The sequence below is a fragment of the Lonchura striata genome, chromosome 28, assembly GCF_046129695.1.
Source record: "Lonchura striata isolate bLonStr1 chromosome 28, bLonStr1.mat, whole genome shotgun sequence".
Taxonomy (NCBI): Eukaryota; Metazoa; Chordata; class Aves; order Passeriformes; family Estrildidae; genus Lonchura; species Lonchura striata.
Genome location: NC_134630.1, coordinates 2858494 through 2872503, shown reverse-complemented (window position 1 = coordinate 2872503; position 14010 = coordinate 2858494). Strand labels below are relative to the sequence as shown.

Here is a 14010-nt window from a genome sequence, read left to right as displayed (position 1 = left end):
GCAGGGACAGGGGCTGGATTTGATCCCTGGGGGTCCCTTCCAGCTCAGGATGTTCCAGGACTCAGCAGCACTCACAGCTCTTCCTCTGCCACCAGGGTGAGAAAACTAAAGCAGCCCCAATAACACCCCAATAATAACCCTAAGAGATGACGGCGTGCATGACATGATCAGCACCAGCCCCAGCTCAGCTATCTGTGCACAGCTTCCTTCTACAAAGCACCAAATTCCTACTAAAAACAGCCAAATCAGACATCTCTACAGAACACCCTTCAAGAGCAAGGGAAGGTATAAATTAGAGCTGGGAACATTTTTGCCACAAGTTGGCTGCAGGAAGGGTTTGTAATTCTCCCTGAACACAAAGCCCTACACTCCTTCTCCAGGTGTGGCTTCTTTGGTTACATAAAATCTTCAAACTAACATCCCTTAAGATACTTAAATGGCAAGATTTTGATTTAATTCTGTGATCCACTACCATATCCCAGACTCCTGGGTGTGTTTGTACACAACAGTTAACCCCCAGTGCAACAATCCATAGTCTAAAGTGAATCTGTAACCTAAAGCAACAGTTTTAAATGTTCTGGTTTCCATCCTCAAACACAAAGAATTTGTTCAGTTAAACTGGGCAGCCAGCACTGCCTGCAGGCAAGAAACACCACTCCAGTGTCCTCCCAAATTTACATCTTTTTTTATTTGAATTCTTCTTACAAAACTGTGCCTAGCCTTGGGGTAAGCCTAAATTGGGGCTTGAGGGTGAACAACATATTTTTCTAAATTTTATTTCCCCACATGCCAAGCTATGCCACATTCAGGCTGGACAAGGCTTGGAGCACCCTGGGATAGTGGAAGGTCTCCCTGCCCATGGCAAGGGTGGTACTGGATGAGTTTAAAGTCCCTTCCAACCCAAATCTGGGATTCCATGACTCTCTGAAAGAGGCATCTTTGTGGGACTACATCATCTTCACAGGTAGTGAAAAGGTAGCACAAAAAGCCTACAGACCTGAGCAGCCAACAAATGCTGTGAAAACCTGGATAAGCTCTTGCAAAAAAAATAAATACAGCTCAGTCCCCTTCAATCTTTCACTCTCCCAGCAACACACAGACTTTTATGACCCTTTATCATATCCTTCATTGGCAGGAACATATCTGGGCATAGCTTTGGCTGCCCAGACTAAACTGTCCCACAGCAAAGCAACCCTTGCCCTTTCAGAGCCAGTTCTGGCTCACCAGACCATGCTTCCTCTCCTAAGAACAGGCCAGGTGACCAAAGCAGCTCTTCAGAAATGTGAAAAGCAGCTGTGGTCAAGCAGGGGCAGAGCGGGAGGGACAGATCTCCTACAGCTTTCCCCGGTCTGCCAGATGTGTTAAACCAAAGCTGAAACAAGTCAGTTACAAAGAATTCAATGGCAACCTTGTGTACCTTTTAATGACCTGCCTGGATACACTTCCAGCCTCCAATGTAACACCAGCTCCTCCCAGCTCCTGGACACTGACCCCACTCATGGATTAACAGAAGTCATTGGGATTTGTCAAATTCTGATCTCCACATGACCCATTTAACTTGCAAAACAAAAGAGGTCAGTCCCACCAGCCCCTGGCTTTAAACAACAGCTTGCTTGCCTGCAGTGGCAGCTCTCTCTCCCCAGGCAGCAGTCCATAAATCCAAAGGAGAGGATGTTGCAGCTGCAGACAAGATGGTTAGCAGAGATCAAAAAGATGGATTAGGAAAAGCCAATCAATCTTGCAGAATGCTGGTGGGACAAGTGCCTCTTTCAAGCCCCTTGCTTCCTTCCATCTGGGGAGGATGATAAGGGTTTCTCTGGACACCAGGAATGGCAACATGAGCCACTGCAGCTTCCCTGGGAGCCAGGAAAGATCCAGCATTCTGCATGGCACACAGATGCTCTCACAAACCAGGGGTTTCAGCCTGTCACAAGTTTGTGTTCCTCCTCCCACAGGGTTTAATTTCACTTAACCCACCTAGAGAGACCCACCAGCAGAGTCCCCCTGGCCAGGGCACGTCCATGGCCAACACCCTGAACACAAGAGGGTCACAAGAGTCTCTGAAAACCCAAAGCACTTCCAGCCACTGCAGCAGCCAGGAACTGCTCAAGAAGGGAGGATCACAGGCTCCATGTCCTGCCAGCTCTGCCTCCCACCACTTAGCATTTTCAGGTGTTTGTCTTGTGTTTAAATGCCAATTAAGCCTTGAGTAAGGGAAAGGGAAAGCCTGTTCCATGCAGTATTCCATATTGGATAGCAGGACTTGGTTTAATGTTACCAGATTTTATCCCAAATCAAGATTGTGCCATTTTAGCTTCCATAGCAACAACCATAGCACAATTTTTCTTACCACAAGAGACAAAGACCAAAAGCCTCCTCTGAACCACCCAATTACTGTTATTCCCTTAATCAAGAAAGCATAAGGACATTCACAAGAATACTTTTTTATTAGAATGTATAAAAAGAGATCTCCTGCAGAGAATACCTTGTTTCCATCTTTTTCTCCCAGTTTCAGGAAAGAAAAGACAAGGGAAGGAAGAGCTCCCAAGACTGCATTTTGAAGCCCATCTCCCACACAGCAGGAGGCAGAAAAGCCTGAGGTAGTTTCAGTAGTTTCTAGGTTACTGTCACACAAAACCAACTGGAAAACATAGTGGTCACTATGGCCTCCTTAATGACTACATAAGGACATTCAAATGAAAAGAAAAGGTTGGTCCAAGCTCCAAAATAAACGAACAAAGGAAACAGGCATTGAGAAAGAAGATCCAAACTGCTCTGGATAATGATTTAGCATGGTTGCAACAGGGATTGCACTTTCACTGCTGCTGCTTCAAGCACTGTAACACAGTTTTGCCTTTCACGCAGCAATCCCAACTGTTGCTACGGACACTGCACAGATGCAGGAGGGAATGGTTCCCCTGGTACGTGCAGGAGGGGCTGGGTCAATCCATTAACATACAATCAGCCTGCAGGAGTGTTGGAGGCACACAGGACAGCCACAGCAGGATGAGCCAGACGAAAGAAGTAATTCTACTATGCAAAAAACAGCTTAAAATAATGTTTATGTTAGAATAAGTAACATAATGTATTTTAACATAAACAGAACACATAGAGGAATGCAATTATTTTGGTAAAACAGCAATTCACTGGTGTGTCCTACTGCCCTCCCAGGTGTGTTTTAGGCAGTGACACACCCTGCCCACACCAAGGCAGCTGCAGGCAGGGGGCAGATGCTGTGGTGATCCCATGTGCACATGCACAAGAATCCAGCACTGCTTGTTCTGGGACAGAGGGAACTGCTGGGCTCTCACTCCCTGAAACAGAGGAAGGCAGCCCTGCCACCATTTCACAGACAGTTTAACCCCACCCAGCCACCTGCCCTGCCACCACTTCCCCAAAAGTCACCTCCTGCTCTGGACCAGCAGTGCCTGTGCTCGCACACAGCAAAGGCAGGGGAGGCCTGAACTAAAACCAAACCTTTGTGGGGTTTTTGCTCAGTTCCCTTTCAACCCAGCCCAGCTCACAAACACTGCTCTCCAAGGGTGAGAGCAGCTCAGCACAAGGGAACGGAGATGACAAGAGCAATTTCTACCTGCAGATGTCTCAGCTGCAGGCCTGCACCCCCCCCAGGAGCCACAGCTGTGCTAGCAGGGAAACCCATGCAGGACAGGAGAGCAGGAGACATCTCTGATCATCCACACTGCCAGAAACAAACCTGCACACAGAACCCAAGGGAAGAAATCAACACACAGTCCCAAAATTGTTGGTACTGAAAGCAGCCACCGTCTCCTTCTCAAGCCCAGGGTCTTCCCACACCCTCAGTGGGAACTGGGAGGAAGCTCATGGCACAACCTGAGCCCCATCTCCTGCAGGGAAAACTGGTGAGACAACATCTTAAATAACCACTTTATATTCTGTAAAGATAACTCAAGTCTTGGACAGCTCAGAAATTCTGCTCCTACTTAATACACATAAATATTCCACATAACAGAAATGAGCAGTAAAATCTTATACTCTTTCTGGAGCTCACTGGGAGTGGAGTTTTGTTAGGTACAAAAAAAAAAAAAAAGGGAATAATACATATGTGTTTTCCTTTATAAGCTTCAACTTGTGGAGCACAGCAGCGATCCAGTGGAGGTTCTGAACAGCAGACATCAACTTCCAGCCACCAACCATTTCCATAAGCTTTTACTTTAAAGACTTATAAATGACCCTACAATATTACAATGTATTCTTCACAGACTGCAGAATTTCAAATGACTGTTTGCTGTAATGAGCAGGGGTGGAAGCCAAGGTAAATCCACAAAGACTCTAAACTCAGCCCCAGAGGTAAGAGGCCACCCCGAGCCAGCACCTGATCTCCCAGGTCTGGTTGCCAACAGATGTGGGAACCAGGGAGAACCACCTGCAGCCCAGTGGGAATCCAGCTGAGGAATGAATGAGAAGCTTCAAAAGCTCACAGTTGTTAGAATTTTAGAAGTGTCAAATATTAATAATATTGCTGAGCTTGAAGTAAATGAGACATTAATTACATAACCTCAGGAAGCTGCCCTTCACAGTACACAGAAAATAACACACTATTAAAACCCATTCATTTTTACTAAGAAACTTAATTCAGAACTTTCTCCAGGATTTGGTTCAGAAAAGTTTTCCAATGCTTCATTTTGTCTTCAGTAGTTCCTTAGACTTTTCATCCAACACTACAAAGTCCTTTCAGCGTAAATTTTTAGAAAACTCTCATTCACTCGTGAAATGAACAAACCAAAATACTCTGAACAGGAACTTTTTCGTTATTCACTGATCTGCTCCTATCTATGAAAGCATCATTTCCTGCTGTAAAATATACTCACCCTCTTCCTATGCTCTAAAAATAGTCCCTACTTCATTCGATAGCTCTAGCAGCATGTGCCCAACTCTTCTATTCAGTTTTATTTCTTGTTCCTCTTCAGAGTTAGTTTTGTCTTTAATAATTACCATGAAAGTAAACATGTTCACAATTCCTAACATTAACTTTTCCTCCTTCTGTTAGGAAGGAGAAAATAATTTCAGCAAAAATATGTTGAGACAATTTATGATTATCAATCTGTGATAAAAGACACTGTAAGTGACAAAAAATTCACCCCACCCCTGATCCTGGTCTTGATCATTACAGTGCAAAACTTTAATCAGACTGTTAAAGGTTAACTCAAAGCAGGAAGGGAAAAAAAAGCAAATAAATGAGAAAGGGGGAAAAGAAAGAAGGAAGAGTACAAAAGTAGACATATGGATGTCTGGGGAGAAGGGTGATTAAATCCCCCATAAATCTCACATACCAAGAGGTAAGATATTTTGCCTAAATTCCCAGAGGCAACACAATTCAGTCCTGTATCTGAGACTTGAAAGGATAATCATCTCCATATATAATAAGGCTGCCATGAAGGACAAGAGCTGGAGCTGCATGTGGGGGCATGGATTTCCCTTGGCACACTGAAAGCTTTCAGTGCTGTGTCCAACTGGAGCTGATGGGTGAATTTTTGGTAGATAAATTTGAATTGCCTGGGCTGGAACTTTGGCCTGGACAAGAACATTAATCCTCACTCATCTGCTGACGAATGAAAGGGGGAAAACAAGCAATTTTGGACACCTACTCTGTCTTTCAACAGTTGTCTTTCAGATAAATCAGTTATATAATAAAATAAATACTAGTGTGGTCTTTAAAATGCAAGACAAGAGACCAACTTCCACTTTTCACACTGGGCAAAAAAAAAATGTCTGCTAACTGAACTCATTATTTATCTTGTATCCAACGGGTCAGGGCTTGGAACAAAGGAGTTTGAGCATTGAACAAGCACCGGTTGTCACTCAGGGCAAGTTCTACTTCAAAGGGTAAAGCCCAGAAGGAAACTGCTCTTCTGTGCTGCCCACGTGCTGCACAATTAACGCTGTAGGGCTCTTGTGCCCCCCAAGAGCACATTCCCGAGTCCCTCTGGCACTGGGGAAAAGGGCAGGAAAAATGATGTGACTGTGCCAGCTCTGTGATCTGCTGGGCAGCAGAGGAACCCGAGTGCTTTTGAAACGACTGAGTCAGTATTTCCCAGCTTCACGCTGCATGCTCTCCCCACTCCAGGTGTTTTTACAACTGGGGAGGTCAGGCAAAGAGAGAGAGGCGCTGAGAAATCAGAACTGTGCTCAAGCGTTCAAACCTTTCCCTCACTAGACAAGCTTTTGCTAAGTGATTAGTCATCCCCACAAGCATTTCCCAACAAGCTGCAGCAACAGGGAAAACCCCCCCAGACTCAGCCGAATTTCTGGGCGATTACTCAGGGGGTGAGGAGGTTTTTGCCTGGCAAAGGCAGAGCAACAGTTTCCTCCTCTGCCTCCTTTGTAGGGCCGGCTGCCCCGGGCAGAACCTGACTCACATTTCACAGAGCAGGGCGGGGGGCCGCCTCTGAAAACACAGCAACATTTTTTTCCAGCCCAGATACTGCCAACGATCCCGTTCCCAGAGCCGCCCCACACACAGCTCCACAGGCACCAACACTCCCAACCGCAGGGAGGATCAGTGGGGCTTCACCTTCCCCCTCCAGCTCAGGCTGGTCCCAGGGAAAAACCAGCAGCACGTGCAAAACGTGTTTCCCATCAGCTCATCCCACAGGAGGGCAGTGGGCATGGAATGAGGATCCCATGGCATGGATCTGTGGCAGAGGATGCACAGGACCACCCTCGGCAGCAGGGCAGCTCCAACCCCAAGGGAACAATTCAGGTTTTCTTTAGGTCCTTCCCAAAATCATCTACGGCACCATTCTATGGCACTCCCACACCTGCCTGGATGCCTGGGAAGTCAAAGCCATGCATCACAGAAACTCTTCCCAGGAAAGCTGAGTGACAGGCACAAAAAAAAGGATTAAATTCTCAGACAAGGTTTGTTATTCATCTCCACCGTTGATCTTTAATTTCAAAGGTGACAATCCCCGCTGGGCTGTGATTTTCATTAACACTCCCTGCCCTTGAGGTCTCCCTGCACATTCCTTTGGTGACAGAATGGTATCAGCCGGATCTCAACAGCAGAGAGAAAATAAACCAGAACCCACACTCTGCACCCTCCCACCTGTAAAGCATCTAGTAGTAAGAAGCTTGTATCCCATTACTCCCAGTAGCAGCCACACACACACCTCCAGGTGCAGGGTGATGCTCTGACAACACTCAATTAGAAAATGAGAATTTTCTTGCCATCACAGCTGAGTGGAAAGTCAGCAGTAATGATGAGGAGCACAAACAAATTAATTAATTATTCAAGCCAGACTTCTCATCACAGGTGCTGATTTGGAGGTTTAAGCTCCAGCAGCTCAGGGCAGAGGCATCTCACCCTGGTAAGATGTGCACAGTGGCATGACCAGGACTGTCCCCTCCTGGGACAGTCAAAGGCTGGAAAAAGGGAATAAAATCGGTAGATGAAAAAAAAAATGGTATCACCATATGGTAAATAGAACCCTCTGAGGGTGGTGAGGCCCTGGCACAGGTTGCCTAGAGCAGCTGTATTTGCCTCATCCCTGAAAGTGCCAAGGCCAGCTTGGACAGGGCTTGGAGCAACCTGAAATCATGGAAGGGGTGGAACAAGATGAGCTTTAAGGTCTCTTCCTAGCCAAAACAGTCCATAATTTGCTCAGAGTACAACCCTACATGGATCCCCAGGGGCTGCAGGAGGAGTTCCCAGGCGCTGTCACAACTCAACCCCACACAACCCACAACAACCTGATGCACAGAGATGCTTGCAGGGCCTTCCATAGGAATGCCACCCAGCAGTGAACAGAGCACAAGAGGCAGATGGCTCATTCTGGACCTGGAAGGGACTTGCACCCTATTGAACACGGCAGGCAGAGTCACCTGCAGCCAGCGGGGTCAAGGACACGGTGCCACAAGAGCCCTGCACAGGCAGGGCCTCCTTCAGCACATGGCTGTGCCTCCTGTCCCCACTGACACGGAGCACTGCCAACCTGCAGTGCAGGCCTTAAGGAGAGCAAATCAATGAAGCACAGAGTGCTTCCTCTCTTTGACAGACTGCAAACAGGCTTTTCCATTCACCAACTCCCTGCTCCAATAGGGTGCAGCCCAGCAAACATGGATTTTGGGGACAACTATCAGCTTCAGCAGCTCTGAGCCTCTTGTTGCTCAGCTCTCTGTGCAAGCAATCCCTCTCTGGTGCCACACATAGATCAGCAGAACCCTGCCAGACCAGACTGTAATGCTGATCCACCCCACAACACCCCAACCCCTTTCTTACTCCTGCACACACAACAGCCTGCAATTTTACACAGGAACTTGTCAGGAGTTCAAAGTACAACCTGAGACACCTCACAGATCAGGCAGGCCTTACTGTGGTATAAAACGAAAAATCTCTACATTTAAACCTAATCCATACTCAAGTTTAACTATAGTAGAAGTCAGAGACAAGAGAAAGAACCATTTTAAGAAAAATTCTCAGGGAAAAAAATATTTGCAAGCCTTAAAACTACACAACGGGACTTCACCCCTTAAACTCTTCAGATCTAAATTATGAGTACCAAGCTATGCTTAGCAACACTTCAAGTACGACAGCAAATGCCATCCTCACCAGCAGTAGACTATTTAAGACTGGTTAGGCCAAATAACTCTGATCTCTCACCCAAATACTTCCTTTATCCAGGCCTGTATCTTTCGTAGTATCAAAATTAAAATTTCAACACCATATCCCTGGGTCTCTTGATACCTGGCACCAGCAAAAAGTGGGGCAGATACGTGGGAGCCGAGGAGTTAACCAGCACACAAAAGAGTACACTCACTTCAGCTCTGATTAAGCGGGGCAGTCACAAAAACAGAGGTCAACATCAGAAAATATTTTGTGAGTCATGAGGAGAGATTACTCACCATGCACTATTCAACTTACTCATCACAGTGTGGCACGGCCAGCACGGCTCACCACGGCTTCATTAGGGCACCGTGGCCTTTCCTTTGAGGCGGCGGAAGGCGGGGGAAGGAGCCGCACTTTCAGTTTTGTGTGGAAGCCAGTGGGAGGCTGGAGCTGCACCACCGCCGCCGCTCTCTCTCCTCCCACGGCCCTAATTAGACTCGGAGGGAAATACATGTTTCACATCAGCCTCCCCGGCTCTTTTAGCATCCCAACAAGCACAGGGTTGTCAGCCGGGCTATTATCCGGACTCAGCAGTCTGGAGAGACCCCACTTTTCCTATTCTACACGAAATAAGCAGCAGCCCAGCAATAAAGAGACACGGTATTAACCCAGACGTCCATTAATAGGAGAGACCAGCCTTCAACGCAGCAACACTGACGCCGCTAATTTAAGATGTAGTAAGAGCATAAAAATAGCCAAGTTACTCAAGGCAGGGTTACATCACAGCACGGAGCCCGGGCACGCAGCAGGTTGACACTACACAGCCTCGGATGTTGGGAAAGATGACTCCCTGCCACTGCTGCTGCTCTCACCAAAAATAACCTGCCGGGACCGTGAGTTTCCCGTTCCCTTTCCCTACAGCCCTCCTCGGAAAACACGTCTCACAGAGTACAACAGGAAGCAACCAGAACGCTGCTAAATAAAACTCCTCGAACCAGCGTGGTGTGGGTTTCTTTTTTCCTCCCCTCAGCTATCCCACCTTGCTTCATCGGAACCACGGGCGGTGAAACTAAGAAATGTTCTGCTTACGTCAAAGCGAGCCGAGCTCTGCCGGCAGCTCGGGGCCGCGCCAGCGCGGGGAAAGCGCGGCTGCAGTTCAGCAGAGCACGATGTCAGCAGGCCAAGCGCTGCCACGGACACGGGGATTTGTGTGCAGAGCCCCAGGGTCCGGCCGGAGCCGCGGCCGCTGCGCTCCGCTCGCCGGAGCTCCCCGCGGCGCGATGCTGCTCGGCTCCGGGTGAAACACCCACTCGGGAATTACTCTGGGAAAGCTGGCGATGCCAAGCGGACGGTTTAAGGGCAGGATGTTTGTGGTATTTCTCAGTACATGGGGGGGATCACACCCCCCGCCCACCACCACCACCATCCGCATTTCTGATTAACTGAGAAGAAATTCGACTTATTCTGCCATCCTCAAAAACAACTGCTCAAGTTCTCCCAAACCAACTAAATCCTTATTTCCAATGCTGCAAAACACACGTTTCACCCTTAATAAAGGGCGGGGGGTTCGGTTTTTAGGTTTTTAAGCCCGCAGGAGTCTCTGTGAACAGACATAAAACCATCTCTCCCTCCCAGAACAATCCCTGTCCCGCGTAATCTTTAACCTCCGCTTCACACAACCCGCTCGGAGAGGGGGGGGTGGATGGCGGGGCGGACACGAGTTAATATTTGGCGAGGAAAACCGAACCCGGTCATCGCTTGTACTTTCAGTTTCTGACAATTTGAGCAGAGCGCGCGCCCGCCAACACTGACAGAGCTGCCCAAACAGGAAAGGCTGCGTTTAACCAGTGTGTGCTGGGAGACACGCCGGGAACAGCACTGCATGGAGGATGTTTTGGAAAGGCACGGCTACAGCAGCAGCCCCGAAAGGCAGGCGGCAGATAGGAGCAGGCAGCCGTCTCTCCCTGCCACGAGCGATATAGTCCTAATCACTCACACACAAGCGATTGCCAAAGCGAGCAACAACATCAGCAGTATCAGCTGCCCCAGCCTGTGCGTCCCGGCGTGTTCTCGCCGGGAAACGGCTCACGTACAACAGCACAGCCTGGAACGCGGGGATAATCAACAGTGCCTGCGCCAAGTAAACATACAGAGAGACGTTTTGCCTTTGCAAACTGTGCTCCGAGGGGCTACACGCAGTTAGGGAGAGAAATTGCTCAAGGGTTGATAGGAAGCCTACACACATCCAAAAATACCCTCCCCGGAGCCTTTCGCCTCTCGTGGGATTGTCACTAATTTGAACATGGACATTGTTATCAAGGTCACACATCGCTCGTCCGGGCTCGGGAGAAAGTCAGGCAAGTTAAGAAAAAACGCCGCTCGGTAGCTAAGCAAGGACAAGTGACATTTTATTTGGAAGCACGAGGATTGCGGCTGGCTCGAATTCTCCTCGGGATAAATAAAAGGGGAGCTCCAAGGGCACGGCTGGAGGGGAACTGGCGGCAGCCCCAGACACCGGCGCTGCCTCCAGACCCACAGCCGCCGCTGGCCGCTGTTTATTCCCACTCTGCGGCCGGTCCTGGGGTCCCCACGACCACCCGAGGCCATTCATAATTTAAGCGCTATTCCCCCATCCAGAATCCCTGGATTCCACCCCGCTCGCAGCAGCACCGGTTATTAACCGGTTACACGAGCCCAGCGCGAGGAAAACACGAAAACTTTTCATTAACCAGTCCTCCTCCTCCCCGCCCTTCGGTTTAGTCAACCAATTATAAAATGAAATTGGGGATTTGACTTCCAGGCGAGCGGCGGCGGCACCCGGGGCCGGGGCTGCGGGAGGGTTCCCGCACGGGGGGCGGCGATCCCGACGGATCCCGGCAAGGGCCGGCGCTGAGCGATCGCCCGGCGGCTGCCAGGGCCGGGGCAGGGCCGGGGCGCTGACAGGGCGCGGGGCAGGTGCGGGGCCGGGCCATACTCACGTAGACGGGCAGCGGCCAGGGGTACACGGCGGGCTCGGCTCCCACGGGCGACTTCAGCCGCAGCTCCAGCCTCTCGCCCATGTCGGCAGCGGGAGGACGAGGCGGCGGCGGCCCCGCACCATGCTAGAGGGGCCGGCCGGGGCGGGGTGCGGCGGCCGGGCCGGGCCGGGGGCGTGGGCGCGGTGCGGCGGGCGGGGGGCGGCGGGAGCGGCGGGGAGGGGCGGCCGGTGCCGGGGGGCGGCGGGTCCCGTCCCTCCCTCTATTGTCGTTGGCGGCTCGCGGGGCTCTCGGGCGCCGCCGCCATCTTGGGCCGGCGTGAGGCGAAGCACAATGAGGCGCCGGGGCCGGGCCGGGCCGGGCCCGAGCGACGCGACAGACGCGGGGAGGGGGCGGGCGGGGAGAGGGGCGGGCGCGGCCCCGCGGTCCCTCCCCCCTTCCCTTCCCTCCCCTCCCTCCCCCTGTCCTCAGCTGCCCCCGCGCCGCGCGCGCTCCCGCGGCCCCGCGCGCTCCCGCGGCCCCCCCCGCGCGGGCACGGGACCCCCGGCAGGGCGGTGTGACACGGGTGGCACCGGCACGGTGCGGCTCGGGCACGTGTGACAGGGCCGGGGTGGCACATGGGAGCGGGACGGGCTGCAGTGTGACACGCGTGTGACAGGGCCAGGGTGGCACATGGCATGCAGGAGCAGGATGGGCCGCAGTGTGACACGCGTGTGACAGGGCCAGGGTGGCACATGGCACACGGGAGCGGGACGGGCTGCAGTGTGACTCGCGTGTGACAGGGCCAGGGTGGCACACGGCACACGGGAGCAGGACGGGCTGCAGTGTGACACGCGTGTGACAGGGCCGGGGTGGCACATGGGAGCGGGACGGGCTGCAGTGTGACACGCGTGTGACAGGGCCGGGGTGGCACATGGTACATGGGAGCAGCACAGGCCATGGTGTCAGACGCATGTGACAGGGCCAGGGTGGCATATGACACATAGCACACGGGAGCGGGATGGGCTGCAGTGTGACACGCGTGTGACAGGGCCGGGGTGGCACATGGTACATAGGAGCAGCGTAGGCCATGGTGTCAGACGCATGTGACAGTGCCAGGGTGGCACATGGCATGCAGGAGCAGGATGGGCTGCAGTGTGACACGCGTGTGACAGGGCTGGGGTGGCACATGGGAGCGGGACAGGCTGCAGTGTGACACGTGTGTGACAGGGCTAGGGTGGCACACGGCACACGGGAGCGGGACGGGCTGCAGTGTGATGGGGCGAAGGTGGCACATGGGCACAGGAAGGGACAGGCCACACTGTCACACATGTGTGACAAGGTGAGGGTGGCACATGGGAGCAGGAGGGCCTGTGGTGTGACACACGTGGCACGGCAAGAGTAGCACATGCGAGCAGAACAGGTTGTGGCATGACGTGTGACAAGGCCAAGCTTGGCACATGGGCACAGGAGTGGGACAGGCCATGCTGTCAGATGTGTGATGGGTGGCACAGGGGAGCAGGACGGGCCACATTGTCACATGTTAGACGGGGCGAGGGTGGCCATGAGGCTCAGGGTCTGTGTAAGGGTGGAGCACCCATGTGACACCATGAGGCGGCACAAGGTGCTTGGGGGGTGCCAGGCTGCAACCCCATCATGACAAAGCAAGGGTGGCATATGAACCCAGTGGTGCTACACGTGTGGCAAGAAAAGGGTGGGACACTCTGTGTGACAGCACCAGGCTGGCATGGGACATTCATGTGGCCTTGTAGGGCTGGGTAACACACATGATGGCACACAGCTGGCACACACATCATGGCACAGGGCTGTCACACCTGTGATGGCACACGGCTGGCACACTCGTGTTAGGCCAGGCTGTGCTCATGGGTCGCTGGACCAAGCCCCCAAAGCTCTTGGTGTGAAGTCTGCACACAAGTGATGTGTGAGCTTTGCCCGGTGCCACACGGTCACAGCCACAGTCGTGGGGTGTGTCACACGTGGGGCACAGAGGGGGCATCCCCATTGCACACGGGTGTGTGTGCCAGGCTGTGCAGGGGGCTCCTCACTGCTCCAAGGAGGAGCTTTTCTGACATGGGGGAGCAGAGCTGAGCCCTGTGCGCAGCAGTGTCCAGTGGGGACAAGGGGACAACGGGACAGGGGGACACGGGGAAGGAGGGACATGGGGACAGAATCCATCAGCCACAGACACCAAGCACTGGGCACCAAGAGCAGCATGGGGAGCACTGAGGCGGCAGCTACAGCCTTACAACACGGTGTAACCTGGGAGCAGGGCTGAGTGCACCCCAGCCGGGCAGAGGGACAGAACCGGGAAGTGTCCTGGGTGGGGGCTGGGAGCGGTGACACCTGGGCGGGGGCTGGGAGCTGCATCTCTATAGAGGCCGTGATGGGCTCCGCGACAGCATTTTCCATGTCTATAGGTGTCCCCAGGGCAGGGTGACACCGTTTGCA

At 52.2% G+C, this 14010-nt stretch overlaps 1 protein-coding gene across 4 annotated transcripts in view; it reads right to left on the bottom strand.

The window, feature by feature from the left end:
• Positions 1–11704, bottom strand: part of DOT1L (DOT1 like histone lysine methyltransferase) — a 79387-nt gene extending 67683 nt beyond the window's left edge. For all 4 annotated transcript variants that reach the window (XM_021528254.3, XM_077788781.1, XM_021528257.3 and 1 more), the window contains exon 1: positions 11566–11704. In XM_021528254.3, coding sequence (XP_021383929.1) covers positions 11566–11646 — 81 coding nt within the window. In that variant the 5' untranslated portion in view covers positions 11647–11704. The remainder of the gene's footprint in view (positions 1–11565) is intronic.
• Positions 11705–14010: the final 2306 nt, after the last annotated feature.